We start from the raw sequence: 26,462 nt of genomic DNA on the forward strand, positions 1-26,462 counted from the left end.
GAACCATCAACCTATATATTAAAATTTATTTAACTATACTTAGTTTCCAAACAAATCTAGAATATCCATTTACAATTTTGTACATGATACAGTGTTGCACCCCACCACACCGTACATTAGAGTATCATTGTATCAACACAAAATATTTCTGTTACATTTTCTTGTTTCTCTAATTCAAAAATTTTCTATTTTTTATTACTGAATTTATTTCTCGAGCTTTTTCTTTTAACAGGTATAGTAATTCAGTTCACAAAACCATGAATTAATTCAGACAGAATATACTTCCCCACATGGAGAAATTATACCAAAAGTCATATGCTGTTCATCAAAGAAATTTAAAGGAGATGTGATCATGTTTTCAACATTATTAGCCTTATTCCACAGTGACTTCCAGGAAAATTGCATTGTCTACAATGTAACTTCCGCTCTTGAGTACTTCGTGAGAGACAAATGTGGGAAAACCGTAATCTCTATTACAAACATTGTCCTTAGGTTTCATAAAGTACTCATCATCTTCTCCATGGAAACTTTCCTCAATGTCCTCACCCGACATTGCTTGGTCAACTAATCTAAACTTTACAAGTTTTGTGAAGGGTCATTTCAAAATGGAATCATATTCTCCTGGCATTATTAGAATGAAAACCCCTAAATGACCTTTGTTTTCAGCAAGATAACTATCTGGGTATAATATCGCCTTTAATTTGTACCCATGCTTACTGCTGTAAAATGGGGCACTTTCAATTGCGTAATCTTCACTGTTCTTAGCTTCTTCTTTCTCCTGAGCTATGCCTTCCACTTTCCACATGAAACTAACTCGTCTTATTTCTTTTATCTCCATCTGCAGTTCTTCTAATTTCCTTTCAATAATTTCAACTCTGCAACAGAGCTTATCGATGATATTTTTTGCTAGTTCTAAGTGACATTGCATTTCCTTGTAAGCACAGGCAGTAAAGCGCTTCTGGCATTCTTCATCCAAGTGTGATTCCACGTCTTCTCTTGTAACTTCAACACCACAAATCTCAGGACAAGGAATTGGGAATTTCAGACATTCTGAATGGTGATCCACCAGCAGTTGTTTCTTGACTTCCTCCTTGCAATATTTACACTCGATTAACATCTGGGGGCACTCATTCTCAACGTGTTTGTAAAGATCTTTCCTTGGCAATTTCTTCCCACAGTCATAGACACAGCGGATAGGCATGAACTCGCAGAAGTCGTAGTGTTCTGTTTCGAGCACTTTCTCGTCGCAGAAGACGCACTGGACTTCTCGCTGCATACATTTGTCTCTCATGTCGGATTTTTCCACTTCTTTTGAAAAATTGTCACAAGGCACCACACGAGTTCCTTTCTCGGTGTCAGATTGGTCCACAGTCTCCTTCAGGGAACTTGTCTTGGATTCATTCTTGGCAACTTTCACAGAGCACCGTTGTTCGTGATTTTCTATATCTTCAATGGAGAACAATTCTAAACAAAACTGGCAAACAGCTTTTCGTTTTTCGCAGTTTAGGCGGTGACTGTCTAGTTTCCTCTGCTTTACCTCCTTCTCGCAGAACGAGCATTTGACGTAAACAGTTGTCGGCATCTTCAGTTTCCAAGAGGGAATCGCGAATCCATTGAAATCTGCAATACAAATGTCTGCATTAGGAAAATCCATAAGGCTCTGGTTATCGAGACTGTTTACTTTGTACCATGGGAACAGAAACAGGCAACCGATCAATTCTACATACGCAGACATGAAATCATGACGTCAAAGTATTCCTATGACGATTATTGCCCACAAAAACAAATACAGGAGATAATCTTCTACAATATTGCATCATGGAAACTTACTACTCTTATCTTTCTCTCTATCTCTCTAACATACTACTCTCATCTTTCAAGACTATCCATCCAACAAAGAGTGGTGTGCTATGTATCAATTACATCTAGGAGGGGATGGGAAGATAGTCAAAGAAAGATGTGTATTTGATATTATTGTGAAATATTATGGAAGTGGAGAGTTGTTTTTGTTAGATTGGTTCGTTGATTTTATTTCACTTCCCTCTTCTGGCAATTTTGGCTAATCACGAAGATGAGTTGGTTGGATGGTGATGAATAGGGCCCGGGACTTTATGTTATACATATTTTTCATTTGGCTTCGGATCTAATATTGGAGTGAGATCTTTACATATCTGATAAAAATCAGCCGAAATAGACAAACTTGACAAAGGATATTTTGACATATTTCACCAATTTCACATTTTTACACCTTATTTCTTCAATTTTGTTGTAATAAGACATATTTCTGTATAATTTCGTAATTCTCTCGCACATAATCGGTTATTTCATAATTTTTTCTTCGTAGCCTTACCACAACAGATAGTTCATATTGTCGATGGCAGGATATGGAAATTACGGAGGAAGAATGGTGCCGTCTTTTTCTTAGTACAGGACAATAATACCCCACTTTTTTTATCCCGCCAACAATTGATAGCCATGCAAACATTATTCAGGAAAAATGTTCTCTCTCATTGTTGAACGGGAAGTAAAGAAGTTTCGTTCTCACTTTTTTGCCTTTTTTGCTCTTCACAAAAATCAGTCAAAAGTAAAAATATCATTCGGTACATTACAGCCCCTACTCTACTCTATCGGGTATGGGAGAAATTCGAGAGTACTGTTGTACATATTTTTGACTTTACTGGGAATATTTCTGCATTTTCTGACATATTTGTAATTTTTCATGACATATTTTCCAATTTATATGACAATTACATACATATTTTACAGTTTTATAGGATGTTACTCGCTTGGTCTGCCCCCCCCCCCCCCACACACTTTACCTCCGCACTCGAGGTTCGGTGCACTTCGTACTCGGCTCAGATTTGTCTAGGGGTATCTTTCTTTGTACGACAATGCACGTGGGTTGCCACAAGTCAACATAATTATATAATTAACTACAAGAGACAACGGATAACTTTTGCAAAACCTTATTGCTATAGGGGGATAAATTACCTTGTCCTGCATCTGTGAAATTAAAAACGGAAATTTTGGTTATTTTCTATAAGTTTAATTAACGTAAAATTTGAAGTATATACAAGTCGTTTCCGAACGTTCATTTCTCTAATTATTTATCGGGCCAAAACTCTAATTTTGATGTTGGAATCTCTATTGTTTGTACCTGGATGCTTTACATTTCATGAATTACATCTGAAGTACGCTTGTCACAAGGTAGACTCGCGTTACTCCAAGAAACGTCTTAACAGGCGCTAGGCCGCCCGACGTGTACATTTCTCAACCTCCACGGTGACAAGGCACTAGGCTGCCCGGCGCACCGTAATTACTTCAAAATAACATCCAGTACAACTACCTTTTTACCTGTAAACTGGACACCAAGGCACTAGCTTGCCCGGCAATCCAATCTCTTACAGCATCCGTTTCGAGAGATCTGTCCTCCGGTCCTAGCTAACCGAAGCAAAAACAGCCTCTCCCTTCCAAGTCTCAGTTCCAACAGCCGACCTCCCCTACTCTCATCTGGGAGTTTATATACGTTTTGTTGGCGTCTGTTGCCAACGGCCCTTCTTTCAAAATTTTTAAGCCCGCCTTTCTTTTGAACGTTCGAAACACGAAGAAAGAACAGAGCTACATGGTATTTATACATGGAATAATACGAACCTAAAAAATGCATAATAAATTGATTTACACTAATCACACATACATATTTTTATACACGTAATTACCTAATTAATTAACATATTAATAAATATTACAATAGAAAAAAACACTGTTGCCCTGACACGGGGGCAGGGTAACAGATTCCCCCTCCCCAGCGTTACAATTCCATCTGAAATTTAAATTTCAGTATGTGTGAATTGTCTTAAAGTCACTGAGAAAAGTTAAGCACTGTATCTGAAAAAGAAAAAGTTCACTGAAAAAGTTATTTTCACTACACGTCAAAACGTCTCTCTGAAAAAGAAGAGTCTCGATTTCACTTCACTAAATATCCTATTTCCACACTGTTTCTTCCTCCGGAATCCTGTAACCTCCTGGACATCTCGGTCATCAGGACTGCTCCCAGGTGCAGACGGATTCAGCTCCTCCACCTTCTAAAGAACATGTCCAGCTCCCGCTCTAGGGTCGACTCAGCCTCTCCACGGTCCATTCGAAGAACTCCCGGCTCCTTAGTCCCCTAGTCCTTGCGTCTGGGACATCCGCGGTACTCGGTTCGACTCCTGCCGAATTTCAGCTTCAAATGCTTTCCAAGGTTCTATCGTTCGATCACACGACCCGATTTTAAATATGGCTTTTCCATTTTTCATCTATAAGGAAACTTTCCCTTTCTTTTCCGGGCATCGAACTGCCATCCTTCAGCATTCTCTTAGCGATGAAAATCTCATGTCCTCATGTGCAGAATATTCATTTACTTTTATCGTTAAAAGGTTCACATAACATAAAATCCAACAGTCCGTAATGTAAATCTTACATTCACATGAAATAAATTTACCAGAACTCAAATGTGTAGCGACAATAAATCAGGAACTTAATTACTACTGTACAAACAAGAAGTCAGTCACTCGGCTTCTTTTTCATCATTTTTCACAGCCCTTCTACCCCCTCCCCTTGAGATGGATTCTCAGGGTAGAATTTATGGACGAGTGTTTTCCCTCACACTTCTCAAATTTCTTCTCGAATTGACCTTCAGCTGGTCAACGTTAGCCAGAACTCTCTTCCCCTCACCTCCCTTTTCCAAAACAACATTATTTGGAGTAGTGAAATTCAGAATTCTGTAGATCCCTTTGAATTTCGGGAAAAAGCACGCAGTTTGCTTGTTAAAAGCAGACGAAATCTTATGCTCTTGAAGCAGTACTCGATCTCCTACACGAAGATTAACCCTTCTTCTGCCCTTATTGTAGGCCTTTGACGCCTTTTGCCTCGTCTTTTCTTCTTTTTCTCTTGCAAATTCGAAAGCCGCGCCCATTCTTTCCTTTAACTGCATGACGTAATCCATCTGTCTCTCCGCCGTGACGTTCTCCCCGGTTCCATCTTCCCTCTGAAGCTCCATTTTCCGAGTGTCATGCGGTGTGTACAAATCACGCCCAAAGAACAAAAATGACGGCTTCAATCCAGTCATCGAATTCGTTGCATTATTGACGGCGAAACTTATCGCGTCCAAGTTTTCAGCCCACGACGAGTGCTCTCTGCAAAACTTTCCAAGTGCTTGCTTGATTATCTTAATCGCTGCTTCTGATTTATTTCCCTTCGGTCTATATGGCGTAATATAGACAGGCTTGCAATTCACAGAACGCAATGTTTGTGAATACAGTTTGCTTCGAAATACACTCTGGTTGTCACTGACAACGTATTTCGGGAACCCTGATTGAAAACAGTACTTCAAGAATGCTTGCGAGATCCTCCTCGCCGTTGTAGTTCTAAGCGGTGTCAAACTAATGTGCCTTGAGAACTCATCTTGAATGACTAAACAGTACTTGTATCTCCCTTTTGTACTTGTAGGCAGTGGTCCAAAAATGTCCAGAAACACTTTGTATCCAGGTGCAGTAGATTTCCTCGAGTTCATAAAGCCCATCTTTCTGCTGTTGTCAGGATTATACTGAAGACAAGTGATACAACTTTTGCAATAGTTACTGACATCTTTGACTACTCCGTCCCAAGTATAATTCTCTAGGACCTTAAACAATGTCTTTCCATGTCCTAAGTGCGCAGATAATAAATCATCATGCGAAGATTTAAGTACTTCATTCTTTAACTTCTCTGGTACCCGCAGCTTCAATCTGGAGCTAAACGGTGGATAAAGTCCAGTGTTTTCGTCAACGAAACGGTAAAGCAGTCCATCATCGTCGAGACAGGAATGTTGGAGATAAAAGTCAAATTTTCTCTTCTCTCGAGAATCCTTGATTTCAACTTCTTCTCCATTTAAACATCCAATTAATTTCGACAAGTAAGGATCACTCTGTTGTTCTCCTTTCCACATATCTTTATCGTTAAGATCTACGGGCGGCGAAGTTTCGTTCTGTCTGTCCGTCTGTCTTCCATTTACAGTGTTGCCAGCTGCATCTGTAAACATCGCTTCCGTTTTCCTTTTCTGCTTCCGGTCGAAGTTCTTCTTTTGCTCAGAAAGTGGCCTAGGTCTCGCTCGGAACGGCTTCTCGTTATTCACATCCAAACGAACCTCGTAATCCTTTGCTAATCCCGGTTTATCTTGAAAGACATCAATATGCCTTCTCAGTATGGCATACGATTCCGGCTTGTTTTCCTCTGAGATAACGGTACCCTTCATCAGCATGGCAATCCTTCTCTCTTCGTCAACCCCCTCCCCTTTGATGTCGCTGCTACGTGTCTCCGCTCCGCAAGCAGAAACGTTCTCTCGGACTCCTTCGACTCCATCCGTGGTCGAACCCAGTCCCCTAGAACCAACAGCATCAACGCTGTCACGTGTCGGCGGCGAATCAAAAGGCACGATTTTCAAAAGATCAGGCTCAATTGCCCACCCGTTACGATGAATCATTGGTATAAGTCCCAGCTTAGCCATTAATGTTCTTCCCATTAACATTTCATGATTAGCATTTGATAACACAAATATCTGATCCCGAGCCTTGTGTCCGTGAAACTTAATATTCACGTAAGCACTCCCCAAAGATTCCACATTTCCTTCCGCAAGTATTACTTTAGTTCTGCAACCCTTCAATTTCACTCCATTTGTCTTCATTTTCTCGAAAACCTCCAAAGACACAAAGTTATTGGACGATGCCGTATCAATACATGCGTGTACTTCCACATTAGCCACGTTGCATAAAACGATAGGTTCCCTTACGTCTTTTACATTTACATTGTGAGGTGAAAAATTTTCCTTCCGCGTAAAATTTGCAGTTTCCACGCCACGAACATGACAAATTCGTGGCGACTCTACGAGTTTTTTGTTATTTCCTTCCCACGTTCATTTATCTTTTTTTCCTACGGTGATTTGAAGCTCTGCAACCTTTCTGTCCACAAGTGTAGCATAATTTATTTCTCTGGCAATCTTCCTTCGAAAAGCGGTTCTGTTTGTTTTCATCCCTCACCGCAAGCCGCAAGGGTGGAGGGCGTGAAACCACATGTTCAGCCCTCAAGCGCTCGACTTTCGGGCGGTCAAAACCAATGCTCACAGGGTCCAAGAAAATATCAGATTTCTTTCTCCCCCTCTCCTCTTCGAATTCCTGGTTAACGGACTTTCTCAGAGCCAAGTTGCGAATTTCGTCTTCAGAAACGAAAGACTTGAATCTCTGCCTTTCCAAAAACTCCGCTTGTAGCTCCAGGGCGTACTCGCTCATTTCTCTCATAGAAGTGAATGTCTTGTTGTACAAATAATCCCTAAATACCGGATTGCAGTGCGATTTCATAAAGTCAATTCTCTCCTGTGCAGAAGCCGAATTCTTTATCCTACTAAAATGCCTGTCAACCTTGCGAACGTATTCCGCCAATCCCTCGTTAGCAAGTTGAAACCTCTGAGACAAAAATAACTCTGCTTCTCTCTGATAATCCAATCCATGAAAAGCCTGCAAGAATTTATGCCTGAATTGTGAAAAATCACCGAACGGTTCCGTGAACAAAAACCACTCCCTCGCTTCATTTCGCAACGAAAGAGGAATAAACTCCTTCAGAAGATCATCTTCAGAAATTTTCAACGTTCTCGCGTAATCTTGAATCCTATCCAGATACGAAAAAGCATCTTCCTTCCCTACATTTCCCTCAAATGTCGGAAGCGGTAAACGAATTTCCTCCATTGTCACTCTTGGAACGCACCTTTGTTCCTCAACAACAGAAAGTTCTGACGCGGTCGGGCTGGACTTACTCAAGTTACCAAGAGACATTCTTGTAACTTCCCCTTTTCTGTTTCGCAAGATCATCGGTTCGATCCTCGTCCGTTTCTCTCCTTAACTTTCAAATCAAAAATCTAGTTCAATATCCTGCGACACGCCTTCAAAGAAAATAAGTTCAATCGCGGACAGAGCCCCCAAATAAATAAGTTCAATCCCGGACAGAGCCCACAAATAAATATGTTACTAGTCTGGCCCCCCTACTCTCATCTGGGAGTTTATATACGTTTTGTTGGCGTCTGTTGCCAACGGCCCGGCCCTTCTTTCAAAATTTTTAAGCCCGCCTTTCTTTTGAACGTTCGAAACACGAAGAAAGAACAGAGCTACATGGTATTTATACATGGAATAATACGAACCTAAAAAATGCATAATAAATTGATTTACACTAATCACACATACATATTTTTATACACGTAATTACCTAATTAATTAACATATTAATAAATATTACAATAGAAAAAAACACTGTTGCCCTGACACGGGGGCAGGGTAACAAGGACATAAAGTCCCGGGCCCTAGTGATGAATTGAAACGTATGAAGAGAACTATCACAATGTAACACAGGGGTCATTCAATGCCAAACCTTCCAATGGTGGTTGCGTGGCCATTTTAGAAGATTTTCATCTTTAGTACATGTTTGTACATGTTTCTAGGTATCAAAACCAATGTTCAAAAAAATTTATTGTCTTTAGTTCTCCTGGGGCAGCCATTTTTCCAACATGGCGCATGGTTTTTTTGCTCATGTAGCACTTTTCAGAAACCTTAATATCTCAAAAACCATAAGAGCTAGAGACCTGAAGCAAAATTCATTTTGTAGCTAATGAAGTATACTTCCTATGATATTCATGTATGTTTTGCTTAAAATTGCATTCTAAGTACGAAAATTATGGTGAAAATTGGGGTAACAATAGTTAAAAAATTGGATTTTTAAGCCCGATTTTTTTCAATGAAGGGGTTTAGTCTAAGGCTTGATTTCTTTTTCATATGTAGACCTGCCTGCAGGGTGTCTGTAAATAAAATATCAGTGCTTAGAAATCCAACCCTTTTTTACAGCATGGGCTCAAACATGGCCGTTCATTGAATTTTGACAGTTTTCGGGTTAACTATCTCAGATGGGTCCCCTTGAAAAATCTGAAATTTGGCATGAAGGAAGCCCTGCATGAACCTAACTCACAGTAAAAATCTCAACTTTTAGATTCAACTCGTTTTGGTCAATATGATGTAACGTATGTCACCTAATTTCTGATGTTGCAAAGTAAGGTTAAACTACATCCCATACTTAGAATAATGAAGTCTTTTCTTTTTCTTTTTTAAATTTGGGTTAAATAAAGACTCAGAAAATATAGTAACATAAGGTTTTAATATTTGACTTACCAGAAATTGAAATTACAAGGCATGACAATTAAAAATCTGCAAAATCTCATTGCAAAAGGTTTTTATTTATTAGGTACCCACGACCAGTTGGTATTGTCAGCTCTAAAACTGAGCTTCTCCCACATTTTTTAAATGTAGCAGTGCATGCAACTTAAGATAGGCAGTGGCATGCCCAGGAATTTCGGAAGGGAGGGGAGGAGGGTTACATATACCCTTTTAGTATACAGCCCTGTTTTTACCTAATTATCCTGCCTTTGATGTGATATGGAATATTATGCCAAAGGTATTGGGTTATGACCCCCATCAACCCCTCCTTGGGCACTCCACTGAAAGTAGGCTATTTATTTTGGAGGGTCAATGCTGGTAGAATATATTATTTTTCTGTTTCCTTTATTTTCCACGTTTTTTTTTTTTTATCCCAAGAAAAGACATTTGTTGAAGGAGATGTGAGTCATGCACAGCAGAAGATTCAGAGACATGTTTTCATAGGATGTGAGGCAAGCCGGGAATTGATCTGTGCATGGAGAATCTCTACTGTCATTCTTCCTTTGCTTAATGTGCCGATAGTAGTGACTTGTGAATGTTCGTTATCTGTGACTGGAAATGGAGTGTTCTGTAGGATTTTAACTGGAGAGGACTGTCATAAATACACTTTTGGTAAGTTTACCAGACCTAATTAATCTTAACGAACTCAGTGAAAATGATAAAACACTTCTTAGGTCAAGACTTTAGGTGGATGGCTTAGAGACATTATGCAAATACCATTGAAAAAAGTTTTTTATATGGTAAAGTATGTTGTGATCTTCAGAACTACCACTTAAAGAAAAAGTTAAGTAAGGGAATTATTGAAATTAATTTGCATTATATGGTAATGCAAAAAGTGTCAAGTAAGCCTTATACCAGTTAAATCAATATGCCTGACATGCTGGGAGTAAAATTTTCATATCTGGAGAAAGTGACTCACTTAAATACCAGAATGGAAATGATGGTTTTTGTGCCAACCCAAGAAAAACTAAAGGAATTGCTTGAAGTCTGTTCTGTTTTTGATGTATCTCCTGTTTCAAAACTGAGGAGGCTGATTGCAGAAAAACAATAAAGTGCTCTAGCACGAAAACTATTCACATCATACAAGAAGTGCAAAGGAAACTGGAAAGTTGATTTTCACAAACTATTAGAACTGAAGAAAAGGAAGGCAAGTGTGACAATCCTTTGCGAGACCAGTACAATCATATAATGGGAATTATAAGAAAAAACTGTAAATTAGTGAAAACGAATGTTGAACAGGTCAGAATCATCAGTTTAATTGCTACCACTTGGTCAAGAAAAACATATATGTGATGAACTGAACAAAGAATTCTGCCTGATTTGACAAAGAGAATGAATAGGAAACTGGAGCTCACAACACCAACATTTTGCAATGAGATTTTGCAGATTTTCAATTGTCATATCTTGTAATTTCAATTTCTGGTTAAGTCAAATATTAAAACCTTATGTTACTATCTTTTCCGAGTCTTTATTTAACCCAAATTTAAAAAAGAAAAAGAAAATACTTCATTATTCTAAGTATTAGATGTAGTTTAACCTTACTTTGCAACGTCAGAAATTAGGTGACATACGTTACATAATATTAACCAAAACGAGTTGAATCTAAAAGTTGAGATTTTTACTGTGAGTTAGGTTCATGCAAGGTTTCTTTTGTGCCAAATTTCAGAATTTTTCAAGAGGACCCATCTGAGATATTTAACCCCGAAAACTGTCAAAATTCAATAAACGGCCATATTTGAGCCCATGCTGTAAAAAAGGGTTGAATATCTAAACTGATATTTTATTTACAGACACCCTGTAGGCAGGTCTACACATGAAAACAAATCAAGCCTTAGACTAAACCCCTTCATTGAAAAAATCGGGTTTAAAAATTAAATTTTTTAACTATTGTTACCCCAATTTCCACCATAATTTTCGTACTTAGAATGCAATTTTAAGCAAAACTAGATATCTAGAAACATGTACAAACGTATGTACTAAAAAATACATTTTTCAAAAATGGTCATGCAACCAATTATTTTAAAATTGGTTGATTTGACATGGAATAACCCACAGCGGATTATACTGGTTGTGAATCCAGACGCCAGAGCTATGATAGTGTGCAAAATGCTGCCTAGGGTGTACTATGTGGAAGAGAGGTTGATATTTGGAGGTCCTCATGCCCCAAGCAGAGAATTATAATTTTGAGAAGAAAATGGCAGGGTGGGGAGTTCATTACAATGATCACCTCAATTTTTACTACAAGCATAAAATATTTTACAATTAAAGGCTCTCACAGCAAATACATTACTTTCTCTTGGTACCATGTTGGTTGATTTTTATTATTTAGCATCGCACTTCTGGCTAATCACAACGATTACGGATGATATGATGAAAGGACACTCACAAAGAAACCCCCATGCCCAGCCCGGGATTCAAATCCAGGAACCTTGGTGTCGTAGTTGGCTGTGGTGATACAACCGAAGCAAAGGGGATATTAATTTATCCCCAATTGTCAGGGATTACTTTGATTTACATGATTTAATCTTCTCACATCAAATTGGCGCCTGTGTTTCTAGACCCACTACCAAATCCTTGTCCTTATTGGATGGACTTACACTTCCCTTATAATCATTTTTGTTGGATATTTATTGTAGTTTCTTTCTTTCTTGGAGTGTAAGGGGGCGACCTTCTGCTAAGGTGGCCAAAAGTCAACCTTACTTCCATGCACCCAAAATTTTAATTCAAATTCCAAATCTTTCTTTCTTGTAGTTGCCATCATGGTGTATTCTCCCCATGGTTATCAGTTTCCATTGTCCTTCTTAAATAACCTCTCCATCCTTTTAGGAATATCTGTTCCCCAAATGCCACAAACAATTTTTTTCACCCCTTCTGAGTGCTCACTGGCAATAAACACAGACTACCAGGGTAATCTGTTCAGCTTTACAACAAATCCTAAAGTGCAACCCCCTATTGACACAAAGAAAAACTTTGTTGGCTCGGAATTGTTCCCAAGTAACCACAACCGCTGGGCCAACATCAGTTTTTACGTGAGAAAGTTTGGCTTTAAGTTGGTTGGTAAAGTGACATTGGTCTTACGTTAGGCCACCGGTGGTTGCCAACTTTCACCCAACCATGGAAAAGTGAGTCAAAATCACTTTTAAAAACTACTTTCTCCTGTTAAGACAATGTTCAAGAGTATGCTCTAAATTCTAGAGTGTAAAATAAATGTCATGTAACAGTGTTTCTTTTCGAATATTTCAGTCACAGCACATACTGGAACACCCTACTCACTAAATCAACAAGGCCACAAATTACTGCAAATATTTTTCACTATTTGGCATGGATGTGCAGTACATTATGGACTAGAGTATTGTGTACTTTAACTTGGACTTTTTATTGTAGAGCGTGACCAGTAGATTAACCATAAATACCAGAATGGATTATGAACATTTTGTGTTGTGATTATTACTTGGAAACTGGCTTCTTATGACATATTACTAAGAAAAAGATAGCTTTGATGGACAACTGTTAAACCTGACATCATTTGGGTCGTCCCTAGCTGCCATGGGTCAATACTCAATGATAAAAATTTAGATTCTACAATGTTTTTGTTTTTTTCTTGTTGCAAGTATGTGTAAAACAACCACACGGATAGCCTAAGTGAGTCAAAATCAGTTTTATGAACAACTTTTTCATGCTAAGACAACTTTCAGGAGTATGATGTAAATGAGTGTAAAATAAGTGACATGTAACAGTGTTTCTTTTCAAATATTTCAGTCACAGCACATACTGGAAATATAATATATTTTTAATGAAAGCCATGGATGAAAGATGTGTAGGGAATTGCTTATTGCTTGTGTCTTTAGCTGTAGTAGAACAACATTCTTACAGGTATTATTGTGAAGGTGGTTAAGCAATGTTATGTGCAGACTAAATTCCTGAAAGCTGGAAAACTAAGTAAACTCTAGAAGGTTTTTGTGCTACCACTTGAAGGTACGGTGCCTTCAAAACAATGATACCATGTGACTAAGAAAGTGCTGTGTATTTTTTTAAAATTATTTTCACAAATAATTTGTGCTATTGTTTACATTTGGCCTCACAATAAATTATGTATATATCAGAACACAAACCTATTCATTCTTTAGTTTTCAGTACGTTGGTCGAAAGTCAAAGCATACATTGGCCCAACATAAAAACCACACGTTGAGCCAACGTTGGAACCACACCCAAAACTACCATTGCCCAATGCTATGTTCTTACATTTTGCCAACCATTTTCAGTACAGTTGGCCCAACCGCTTTTGTTTACTTTGGTTAATAACAGGGCTAGAAGAGGCTACGTATGTTTTATACAATTTTGAAGATGATACCTCAAAGAGGCTCTTTGCAAGGTGGATTGATAATAAGCACATTAATCCATGTCACATTATTCAGAACATTTCTATGAATGCCATATTAATACAATATGATGAGATATATGGAGCAGCAATGGGTTGCGGTTCACTTGATGAACATGGGAAATACTTATTTCAGACTGTATCCGAAAAATTAAGTTCTCATTCATTGATATTAATCTTGTCTTGTAATTCTCCGTTAACAGAGAGTTTCCAGTTTTCGGCAGATGTATCTGTACAAGGAGGACTAAACAGAAATTTGGGTGTGGTAATTCAGGGCCTGTATGAATACCTACAAACCAATTATCATTTCGAAGAGAGAGAGAATATATTGAAGCACTCAGATTGCACAATATTAGTGGTGCATTTGTTTGGTTTTTTTGGTTTGGTATCAGCCTCCTTGCATTTTTATCTGAATTAAATTATCCATGTGATAAAAGGAATGTAATGAACTTATGTAGCAAGGTACACTATCTACCAAAAAGTAATCGAGCACCTATGATGATGGTTAATTTAGTATCTAATTTGAATCATTTAGTGGGACCACTGGTGGTTGTTCGTGGCACAATGAACTCACAGGCATACTGTACAATACTAGACAATGAAATTCTCCCAACCTTGTGGCATTTTTACGGAATGGACCCCTGTTACTTCCAGGATGACAATGTTAGGTGGCATGTTTTGGAGGCTACTATGCAGTGGTATGCCGACAACAATGTTCACCGATTGGTCTGGCTTGCACAGAGTCCTCATCTCAATCCCATAGAACACCTTTGGGAGGCATTGGACTGGTGGGTAAGGTCTCGGAAGATGCGGCCAAATTCCATTGTCCAACTGAGTGAGATCTTGCAAGAGGAATGGCAACACATTCCAATAGACGTCCTCCACAAACTAGTCGAGAGCATGCCTGACAGAGTGGCTGGTGTTATAGCAGCAAGAGGTGTCTCCACGAGGTTCCAACAGGGTTCGCACCACCAGACAACCATTTTGTACACGTGTCCAATTACTTTTTGGTAGATAGTGTATATTAAATCTAATGTAATTCAAATTACTGCAAATGTAGGTAAGATATGGTACAGTTCCTCATGCATATAGACTCATGTAGGAGGTGTGGGGATAACGCTAGACACATTTTTGATCTCAGCCATTTTGGAGGTGATGTGATCAGTATCTTGTTTCAGCTGTCTCTTTCCTCTTCCCCCCCTCCCCTGGGTTGTCCCTTCGTATCCATTTACTTGAAGCTGGGTGAACTTCAGAGCTGCTTTAGGAATGGACCGTCGGAAAAATTCTCACCTTAGATCACTGACCTCGGGAATCATACCAGGGTCTCCCGTGTGGCAGGCAGACTCCCTACCCACTAAATCAGGAAGGCTACAAATTACTACAAATATTTTCCACTAGTTATCATGGATGTGCAGTATATTGTGATTATTACTTGGTCACTGGCTTCTTATGACATATTACTAAGAAAAAGATAGCTTTGATGGACAACTGTTAAACTTGACATCATTTGGGTCGTCCCTAGCTGCCATGGGTCAATACTCAATAATATAAAAATTTAGATTCTACAATATGTTTTTTCTTTTTTTTCTGGTTGCAAGTATGTGTAATACAACCACAGGGCTAGGAATCGCAGGAACTTCCCAAATTATCCAGAAATAAAGTCTTAAATATGTATGCGTATGACATTTATTATTATCCGCTATGTCCAACCCAATAATTTAATGTTAATGCATTTCCTTGCATTAAGCAATTTTCCTCTCATAGTTTTGTCCTATACAGTATGTAACATTGTTTTTCATACACATAGAATTTCCAAGGAAAAAATGTCATATCTACTAGTAAATATAATCATTTTCATATGTACCTGGAAATTAGTTAATGAAGGTTTCACCAATAAATGTTAATAAAAATGTATGTTCAAAGTGTATAAACAGAGCATATAATTTGTGTGAAAAGATAAAAACACGATGTTCATGCAACATTGTTATTCGTACAGGCATGAGTTTCAATCTTCCTCACATACAGCGCCACCACTATTCGGGCGATTTCATGCAGTTTGCAACTTCGTTACAAGTTTGAACATGCAGGCACGCTCCCCGTCAAGCAGAATGCTGGCGTAGGCATATCGTCTAACTATCAGCATGTTCGAAATGGGCAAGGTGAAGGAACTTAGTTCCGATCTGAAGGATGTTAATATAAATTTGGCCCTTAGAGGTTATTCGTTAAGAAAAATTGGACAAACAGTCAATAAATCCCACTCCACAGTTCAATACAAGTTTCCCTATGTTGCAAAAAATTTATTTTTAAGTTACAGACAAAAATCAAGTTGCACCAAGTAGCATGGTCCTTTCTCACTTTTCAACATAATTTCCAAGGCAGCATAAGCATTTGTCTCATTGTTGCACGGCTGTTTCCATTCCATCAACGTCGGTTTGAATTCTGGAGTGTAGTGATGAACGAAGCTCTCATCCTGAGTCACAATACAGCAGAGAAAGTTGTTCCCTTCATTGTGGTACCGGGTCAGAGAATCCAGACAACATGTCATACGCATCGTGAGATGTTCTGCAGTGAGTTGTCATGGGACCCAACGCGATGAAACCATAACTGACACTGACATTACAGAGTCTCCATTAACAACAAGCACCTTCCTGTGGATGTCGATAGGAGCAAGACCATTTGCCCACTCATACCGGATCACAGAACAAATCTCTTCTTACTCCACACCGCCATGACTTGCTACTCCTTATGGCCAGGGCACCTTTCTCACTGCATGACTCACGCTAATCACAGGCCGCGCATGCACGGTAGCCTGCACGAACATTGCATTGTGTGTAAATGTAGAGGAAAGACGAAAGAACACATTGCTAGTTTCATTTCATTTATTGGGCTCGTACTTTCTCAAAAAAAAAAGGGAAACTTTTTCCTTGAATGACCCTCGTAGTAAACAGAAGGTTCAACACAGAATGTGCCAAGAAAACCAAAAGAGAGACGGTTGAATAAACGTGATGAGAGTGCGAGAAAACCCCCGACTAAGTGTTCCTCAGTTACGACCATTAGTAGAAAATGTTGCTGGCAAGATGATGTCCGATCAAACTGTCCAACGTGCCTTGTGGAAGCATGGATATCATGGCAGAATACTACGAAAGAGGCCGTATGTAAATATGGTGAATCACAGGAATAGACTTTCACTCACGAAAGAGCACATCCACAAGGAACAGGAATTTTGGGATAGTGTCATATGGTCAGACGAGTCCAAGATTAATATATACGGGTCAGATGGGATAAATAGGGTCTGGAGAAAATCAAATAAAGACAATGATCACATTAACACAGTTCCAACAGTTAAACATAGTGGTGGGTCATTAATGATTTGGGGCTGGCTGTATGTCATCCAAAGGTCTTGGTACCATCCAGTTTATTGATGGTATCATGGATGCATATGTCTATTTGGACATATTGAAGAACAATGTAAAGCAGAGTGCCCAAAAAATGGACATGCCGCCTATCTACAGATTCCAACAAGACAATCACAGTAAGCATAAGGCACAAGTTAACATGAATTAGATAATATGGAATGTGCACAAACTACTACAAACACCACCTCAAAGTCCAGACTTAAATCCCATTGAGAATTTATGGGCAATTTTGAAGAGGCGAGTCCATGAAGCAGGCGTCAAGTCCAAACAAGAGTTGAAAACTGTTGTGCAAGCCGAGTGGAATAAAATAAGCTCTGAAACATGTCGGAAACTGGTTAATTCTATGAAGAACAGGTGTCAAGCAGTAATTAAAGCCAAAGGATATGCATCAAAGTATTAGAACTGTCAGTCAATTTGCTCTGAATATACTTTTTCTTTTATATTATTAAGTGTACGAATAGAAAAGTTGTACAAAAAAGGGCATGCTTCTCTTTCAGTTTCATTTCATTTATTATTGTCATTGGTTATACAGAATTTGGGTAAGATTTTATGTTCCTAATGATATTAGTTATTGAACTGTAAAGAAACAATTTCAAAGGAGTGTATTTCCTTTCAGATATTGAAGCATTTTCTTAGAAAATCCATGTGTATGAATAAGAATGTTACTTACTGTATTATTTTGGCTAAACACTTTCAACACTATAATTCCTGTAAATGAGAATGCTCTAGAGGTTGCCAGAAACAAAATAGATCGTTTTTTTTTTTGTAAACTATTCTTCTCTATAAATATGCATGTATAAAACAGAGTATCATCTATATCAGTCATGCCGAAAAGTGTGATATGTAATAAAAATGTCAGTTAATAAAGCAACTATCAAAATAAAAGTACAGTGGTGTTATTCTTGGCTAATCATGAAGAGAATGAGTAATAATGTGATGAAATCGATGAAGGGACACTCACGAAGAACACTCATACCCAGGCCAGGATACGAACCCGGTACACCTGGCATCGTAGGGGCTGTGCTAACCACTCCACCATGGAGGTTGGCTATTCGTAGTTACTGTATATAATGCATGTCAACAATCAAACGTTTGAGACCAACAATTTTCTCTAATAGATGTAGAAACTTGAATAACTTGATTTATAAATCCTTTGTTAAATTTTTTACTTCGTTCTTTGCAAAGTTAATAATATCACTTATGTAATTTCAATATAAATTATGCAACACAAATACGCACAATTTATTAAGGACTGTCAAAATTTGCTCCTTCCAGATGTGTGTTAAAGATTGAGAAATGACTGCGGACTGTCCCAGTGGAGTTCCATTCCTCAAATCAGGCCCGAAGCCAGGCAGGGGCTTAACACTTCAAGAGATGTTTTAAAAGATGTAGTATTTGTGTAGTATATGATATTTATAAATGAATGAGCGTCCCCCCCACACCTGATTTGCCTTCATTTAATATTTTTTTAAAAAATGGACTTGGTTTACAAAGCCCCCCCCCCCCCCCCCCCCGAGATCAATTCTAGCTACGGGCCTGATTCTTTATCTGTACCTTCCCTGCCCCTGTTGCAGCCTCTCGTATGACAGAAATCTGTTACTTTGACGCCATCATCCACATTACTTCCACATCTGCATCAGATGTCAACAGATCCAAAGTTTTGGGAACGAGGAAGAGTTTTATTGCTTCGGCCGGGGTACAGTAGTGTCTATGGTTGAAATGAATATTGTACATTTTAACTTGTATGATATAAATATCTGTATCATCAAAAAGAGTATGGAGTGTGTAGTAAATGATGGTGTCAGTAGCAGTCATTAGAACTTCAAGAGTTGTTTTAGAAGATATAGGAAAAAATAATATTTGTATGATATTTCTAAATTTTATATTTAAAATTAACTTAACCCTTAACTAGGCACGCGGGGGTAAATTTGACCCCCAGGTAGGTATTTCTTAACGCCCAGACACTTGTTGTTTGCCCCCGGTGCTAGCTTCTCTAGTACCTTCCTAAAATAGTCTGATTCAACTGTCAAGGTCATTTCCTTCATTGTGTGTGCGTAATGGCAGCAAGGTGAAGCGGTTCCAAAGTTGATGGGGGTCAAATTTAACCCCACGTGCCTAATTACGTATGTGATTTTTTCTTGTTCATTTTTCTAGTACTTTCGCTTACTATGCTTCGTGAGTGAAATATTTTAAGAGTTTTTACTTGATCTGTGATGTGTGACCATGTTTTAAAGTGAATGTATAAATTTTCTAAGAAATCGTTCAAAAGTTCATAGTATGAAAGACAGGAGGGGCTGTGCCTGTTGGAGGATGTTTTGAGCCTAGTTCATCTGAAGTGCTTGAAGATGAATAATTGACTCCAAATGAGATCATGATGTAGAATATCATGTTACTGAGTGAGAACATTATACTAATTCTAAGACAAATCATGATGATGAGAATGATTTCCCGGATGAAGATGAAACTTATTTCCTGGGAAAAGATGAAGATGAAACTCATTTCCTGGGAAAAGACAAAATAACTCGATGGAAAGAAGCTTCCTGCTCATGTTCGAATGTTCACAAAAGAAGTATGAACATTGTTTTACATCTTCTTGGATCACTTGCAACTGCAAAACAATCCAAATCTGCTATTGAGGATTTTCACTTTTCATAGATGACACTACTGTGAGAATCATTGTGGAAAATACCAATACGTACTTAGAAATTATACGGGAATATTCTGTAAGGGAAGGAAATGTCAAATTTGCCGATGAAGATGAAGTTTTAAAAACGAGACAAGTATTTGACATAATATATGATCAAAAAAATAATACAATGGTCCCATTTTGTTAGTTGTGCAAAACAATTGAGATTTTGAAGGGAAAACGTACTAGAAATATATATTTGCATTTCTTTAAAAAATTTGATATTGCTAAATTTACACAAATATTTAAAGTGTATACCCTACAAAAAAATATTTTTTGTATTGCTTTTTCCACACTTTCCTCATTATTATCATTCGATTTAACTATTGCAAGAAAGGGTTTTGAAATGTTGAAAATGCAATGTCTGCCCATATTATTTTTTAAAAAATTAATTGCACCTCTTTTCTATATTCAAAAACTACTTTAAGTTCGGAGCAAATAAAGAATACCGGAAGTATCTTCAATTGCTTTAAAATTTGGCATAATTTTGACCTCGTACTCACGAATCTGAAGTTAAAATTTGGTGGTCATGTCTAGAAATTGTGAAAACAGTTGGTCCGTGAACAGATGAAACACCATTGATTTATGAAGAAAACAACCATTTTTTTGCAATGATTAGTGTTACAAAACTATGTTTACGATCTAACTAACTAACTCTCTAGCCTTCTTAAACCCGAAGGTTCATGGCTGCAGCAACACAGGCCTTCCATCTTTCCCTATCTTGAGCAAGATCTATATACTCTTTTCCATCCCTACCGATTTCCTTTAGGTCCATCTCAACGTTGTCCCTCCATCTTCGTCTTGGCCTTCCTACAGGTCTCTTACCATCGGGTTTCCCAACAAGAATCCTGTAAACTCCTCTTTCCTCTCCCATTCGTGCCACATGGCCTGCCCACCTAAGTCTTCTTGATTTAATTATTCTAATAATATCTGGACATGAATACAAATTATGTAGTTCTAAATTATGTAACCTTCTCCACTCACCTGTCTCCTCATCCCTTTTAGGTCCAAAGATTTTCCTAAGGATCTTATTTTCAAATACTCTCAATTTATGTTCCTCTTTCAATGTAAGGGACCAAGTTTCACACCCATATAATACTACAGGCAAAATTACTGTTTTGTATATTTTAACTTTTAGTTTCTTAGATATTAAGCGAGAAGACAAAAGTTTATGAAGAGAGAAGTAACATGCATTTCCTGAATTAAGCCTACTTTTTATTTCCTCTTTAATATAATTTTCATTTGTCAATATTACTCCTAAGTATTTGAATTTGGAAACTGGTTCAAACGAGTTGTTATCAATAATTAGATTTTGATTATTACCTAACGCTTGGTTTCGGCCTGTAAGCATATATTTAGTTTTCTCTTTGTTAACTTCCAAACCTATCTCTTTAACAGTTTTGAAAAATATTTTAGCGTTATTCTTAATTGTATTCACATCATCCCCCAGTAAGTCTACATCATCTGCATATGCTAACAACTGAGTCACACCATTTAATTTTAGTCCTTCTTTAGTTTCTTTTACCTTCCTAACAGCATATTCTAAGGCAAAATTAAAGAGCAATGGAGATAATGCATCTCCTTGTTTTAACCCATCATGAATTGTAAATTTGTCAGACATATTAATACCCACACGAATTTTACTTTCTGTTTCACTGGTGCATATTTTTATCATATTAACAAGCTTCTTAGGTATTCCAAACTCTACTAATATATTATATAATTTATATCTTTTGACCGAATCATATGCTTTTTTGAAATCAATGAATAGCTGATGGACATTTTGATTATATTCCCACTTTTTTTCAAGTGTCTGTCTGATGTGAAAAATTTGAGGTAACAGTAGTATAAGCCGGAGACACATCAAACTTGTTTGTTTTCAAATAAAAATTATTGCTACTTACCTCATATGCATAGCGGAAGATTTTTCAAGCTGGGGATCACTTTTTTCCATGAAAAAAGCGTTATTTTTAACATTATAATCATTTATTGTTCGTTGCTAATTCGGCGGGCAAATTTTGACTCACGTTGTCTATCGTCAGCTGATGTGCAGTGTTTCAAAACTTATGAACCGATAAATGCCGCACAAACTATTCATAAAAGGTTTTTAAGCGAAAATTGAGGCTAGACTCTACTTTACGTCCTTATCTGCATGGTGATTGCTTCTTTGCGTTCGCGGTGCGGCACCCGGCATCTCTTCGGATAAGTACCTTTTTCTTTTTACACTTTCTGTTCACGATAGCCCCACTATCCATTCACGGGGTCGAGGTATGCCTACGAGGTTAGGTTAGGCCTGTTAGGTTAGGTTCCATTAGCACTCATTTCACCCCTAAATATGTGCTTCATCATCTAAAAAATTCCTCAGTACGTTCAATTACGCATATCCGGACAACATCGGTTTTTCTCGATTCACTCCTTCAGGAAATTTTTGCTCGCTTTGGAATTTACGTTGTTGAATTCCTTATAAAATAAGCTTTCCAACGATATATGACACGTATTCCTTAGGAAAAGGACGTAAACTACAGTCTTACCTTACATTGGAGAAAAAAACCGCTCACACGTCATCTTGTCAAACTTCCTCGTGGTTGCTACACTGTGAGGGGGTTACATAACCGAACGCACGGAACATTTGATTCACGTAGTCGACGGTAATGGCGGCACGAGCTTTCGTACAACGGAGATGCATGATTGACGAAAAATACCTTATTTACAGGCAAAATACGTTGCACGATTCTAAAAAACAATTTCCCCGGCTTCAGAAAGTCCTCAAGAACGCAATTCCGTAAGTACTTTCTCGTCTTTTCTCCCGTAAATTTTAAGAAATCCGTCTCCGGCTTATACTACTGTTACCAAATTGGATCTGTAGTTGATCTGTTACGTTTAAATCCACATTGATAATCACCTATAATTTCATTAGCATATGGGGTTAGTCTTGTTAAAAGAATGTTAGACAATATTTTGTATGTTGTTGAGAGTAGAGAAATTCCACGGTAATTATTGCAGTTCATTTTATCACCTTTTTTAAACACGGGAACAATTATGGATTCTTTCCATTGTTGAGGGATTTCTTCTTTATTCCATATTAAACAAATTAATTTATGAATTTGACATATTAATGAATTTCCACCATATTTAATTAACTCAGCTGGTATTAAATCAATGCCAGGTGCTTTGTTTTTCTTTAGCCTTTTAATAGCATCTTTAACTTCAGTCAAGTTAGGTTCTGGAACTAAAGGTTCTGCTGTGTGGACTTCATTTACTTCTGATTTATCTCCTACATGAACATTTAAAAGATCATTAAAGTAGTTCTTCCATCTATTTAGAATACCGCTTGGGTCAGCTAGAAAATCACCGTCTTTATCTTTTATCAAGTTTACTTTAGGTTGCCACCCCTTTCTAAACTCATTTACACCTTTATATAAATCCCTTGATATTTTTATTTTTGCTGTTTGTTTCAATTTCGTTAATTTTGCTTTTCAAGTAATCTCTTTTTTTACTTCTAAACGTGCGGTTAACTTCTCGCTTTATTCTATTATAATTGTTTAGATTTGTATCATCAGAGTTATTTAACCACCTAAGTCTAGCCTGATTTCTTATTTCTATTAGATTATGACATTCATTATCAAACCATGACATTCATTATCAAACCATGGCTTACTTTTTCTCGGTTTATGGTATCCTATACTTTCTTTAGCTGCTGATTCTATTGCATTACGTATGTGCTCCCCATTCTTATTTACGTCTGTTTCATTTATATTTTCATCATCATTTAAATCCTGCAAAACATCAAATCTATTTGACAGTTTAATTTGGTAATCTTTCTTAATTCTTTCATCAGTAAACTTTCCTGTATCAAATTTTAGAACTTTTAGATTTTGTTGCTTATGATTTATCACTGTGAGTCTTTCTCTTAATTTAGCAATTACTAAATAATGGTCACTGGCACAGTCAGCACCTCTATGTGTACGAACGTCAATTATACTAGTATGCCTTCTCTTATCAATGAGAATATGATCAATCTGATTGTGAGTTTTACCATCTGGAGAAAACCAGGTATATTTATGGATATCTTTATGTTTAAAAGTGGTACTTTTCACAATTTAATTCTTTGAGGTTGCAAAAGTAATCAATCTTATACCATTATCATTACTTAATTCATGAAGACTTTCTTTACCAATCGTGGGTTTAAATGTCTCTTCTTTGCCAATCTGTGCATTACAGTCACCTAACAGAATTTTCATATCATACTGAGAAAAATTATCAAAGACCTGTTCTAACTCTGCATAAAAATCATCTTTAGTATTATCATCTTTATCTTCCGTTGGTGCATGTATGTTTATTAAAATAATTTTACACCACCTACCCTGTAAAACTGCATATGATATCCTATCATTAATAAATTCTGTTTTAAGAGCCGAGATAATTCTATTATTTATGAAAAAGCCTGTTCCAAAATTATGATTTTCAGTTTACGATCATCCTTAATATTTACTATGCTTGCCTAACCGAAGCTAACCTTACATGAATGGTTCGTGGGGTAAACATATTTTTCAACTTTACGCAAGATGCCATGTTCTCACATGCGAGAAACATGGTTTCCATGTTATTGCATAGCAGTAATTGACAAGCTTATTTTGCAATTTGTAGACGTGACCACCAATTTTTAACTTAAGATTCGTGATTACGAGGCCAAAATTAGTGAGTATGCCGAATCGGAGATACTTCCAGTAATCTTAATATATTCCTTAAGTTCTTGAAAATAGTCAATTTAATTGTATAGAAGTATGGTAACATTTTAGTATATCGGAAACACATTAAAATCGGATATTTTGTGTTTCGCATGGTTCGTACTTACCAATTATGTATCGTGGAACATAGTTCAAGGTATCTTTACGCATTTTACACGAAAACAAACACAATTTTTCACATACAGAGTGATTTCTTTGATTCCTTTCCTTGCTTCCGTAACACACAATATGGCGGCCACAACTTGACTCACGTTATGGGTATGCAGTGTCTCCAACCTCCTTCACTGAAAAATACCAACTATCGTATTCGTCACTGGTGGAAATTGTACATTTTGCACGGGTAGCTGACAAATAGCCCCATGAACCAGTCACAGATAGCCCCACGAAACATTCACGGATAGCCCCATGAACCATTATGCAAGGTACTTGATGGATAGCCCCACGAACCATTTCCGATAAGGCTAGCCTAGGTTTAGTTAGGTTAGGCAAGCAGTGAAAAAAAAGGGAATTGGAAACACTGACAGGGGGGTTACATCATGAAACGTATGCTGCATCCTGTTTAGGTACGGGAGACAAATGAAAACAATGGCAATTGTGCGTCGGTGAGATATTTCTCTTGAAAAATACATAATTTCCCGGTCAAATATATTCCACAATGAAAGAAAATACCTTAGACAAACTCATTTCCGTAAGTAGTTTCTTCTGTAAAAATGAAGAAATGTGTTTCCGATATACGAAACTGTTACCAAAAGTATTTTTTGGTGCATATGCATCTTACTTGATTATAAATAATATTTTATATCTGGGGGTGAAATTTAGGTAACAATATGGTATAGTGAAAACACATTTCTTCAAATTTACAGGAGAAACTACTTACGGAACTGAGTTTCTGTAGACTTTTGAAAGCTCGTGGAAGTGTTTTCTCCCTTTGTTCAACTTATTCGGCCGGTAAATCATGTATTTTTCGACATAAATGTATCTCCGATGCACGATAGCTCTTGTCACCATTACCGTCGACTATGCGAATCAAATCTTCTGTGCGTTCAATTATGTAACCCCCTGTTAGTGTAGCAACCACGCGGTAGTTTTACAAGATGACGTGTGAAGGTTCCGTGAATGGTGAGTGGATCAATTTTCGCTTAAAAAACTTCTGTGAATAGTTTGTGCGGCATTTTTCGGTTAATAAGTGAAGGTTGCATTGTGAATTTTTTCCAATTTAATTCTCTGTTTGCCTAACCTAACCTAATCTTCCGTGAATGGTTTGTGGATCAATTTTCACTTAAAAACCTTCTGTGAATAGTTTGTGCAGCATTTTTTGGTTAATAAGTTTGGAAACTGCATATCAGCTGACGATTGACAACGTGAGTCAAGATTTGCCCGCCATATTGTGTGTAACGAAAGCGAATTAGCAACGAACAATAAATACTTGTAATGTGAAAAATTACGCTTTTTGCAGTGAAAAAAGCAAAATCCCACGTTCAACAATGTTCCGCTATGCATAACAGGTAAGTACAAATGTAAATAATTAGGAAATAAACGAGTGAAATGTGTTTTCACTACACCATACTGTTACCGAAACGTTACCCCCCCCCCCCCGGCATACTTAAGGTGGTGAAAGAGGTGCGCCTGGTTAAGGGTAAATGACCCCCTACCGACACACACAATTTATTTTCATTTAATACTGTTAAACTTTTGAAAAATGGACTTGGTTTACAACAACCCCCCCCCCCCCCGATAACGCGTGAGCTCCCCTGGTGATCAGTTCTAATGTAGCTATAATGTGCGTGCCTCAAATTCAGTTTTTCTAAAACATATTGTCCACTCAGCAATAAGAATATGATAAACAGTTCTAACCAAGTGAAGCACAAAAGGTATTTCCCAACACTCACTTTTCTGTATGAAATCTGGATATTCCTTTGGAAAACAAACAGTTCAGCAAACGCAGGACGTGGCAAGGCGGCAAGGTGG

General features: G+C 37.5%; 1 protein-coding gene across 1 annotated transcript; it reads right to left on the bottom strand.

The window, feature by feature from the left end:
• Positions 1–173: 173 nt before the first annotated feature.
• On the bottom strand, positions 174–26,462 carry LOC145981887 (TNF receptor-associated factor 4-like). The gene is made up of 2 exons (XM_083115372.1): positions 26,384–26,462; positions 174–1,620 (listed from the first exon to the last, which is right to left on the bottom strand). The coding sequence occupies exon 2, from the start codon at positions 1,580–1,582 to the stop codon at positions 596–598; it is 987 nt and encodes a 328-aa protein (XP_082971498.1). The 5' UTR covers positions 1,583–1,620; positions 26,384–26,462; the 3' UTR covers positions 174–595.

Source organism: Lepisma saccharinum, chromosome 30, assembly GCF_977018435.1.
Source record: "Lepisma saccharinum chromosome 30, izLepSacc3.1, whole genome shotgun sequence".
In the NCBI taxonomy this organism is placed as follows: Eukaryota; Metazoa; Arthropoda; class Insecta; order Zygentoma; family Lepismatidae; genus Lepisma; species Lepisma saccharinum.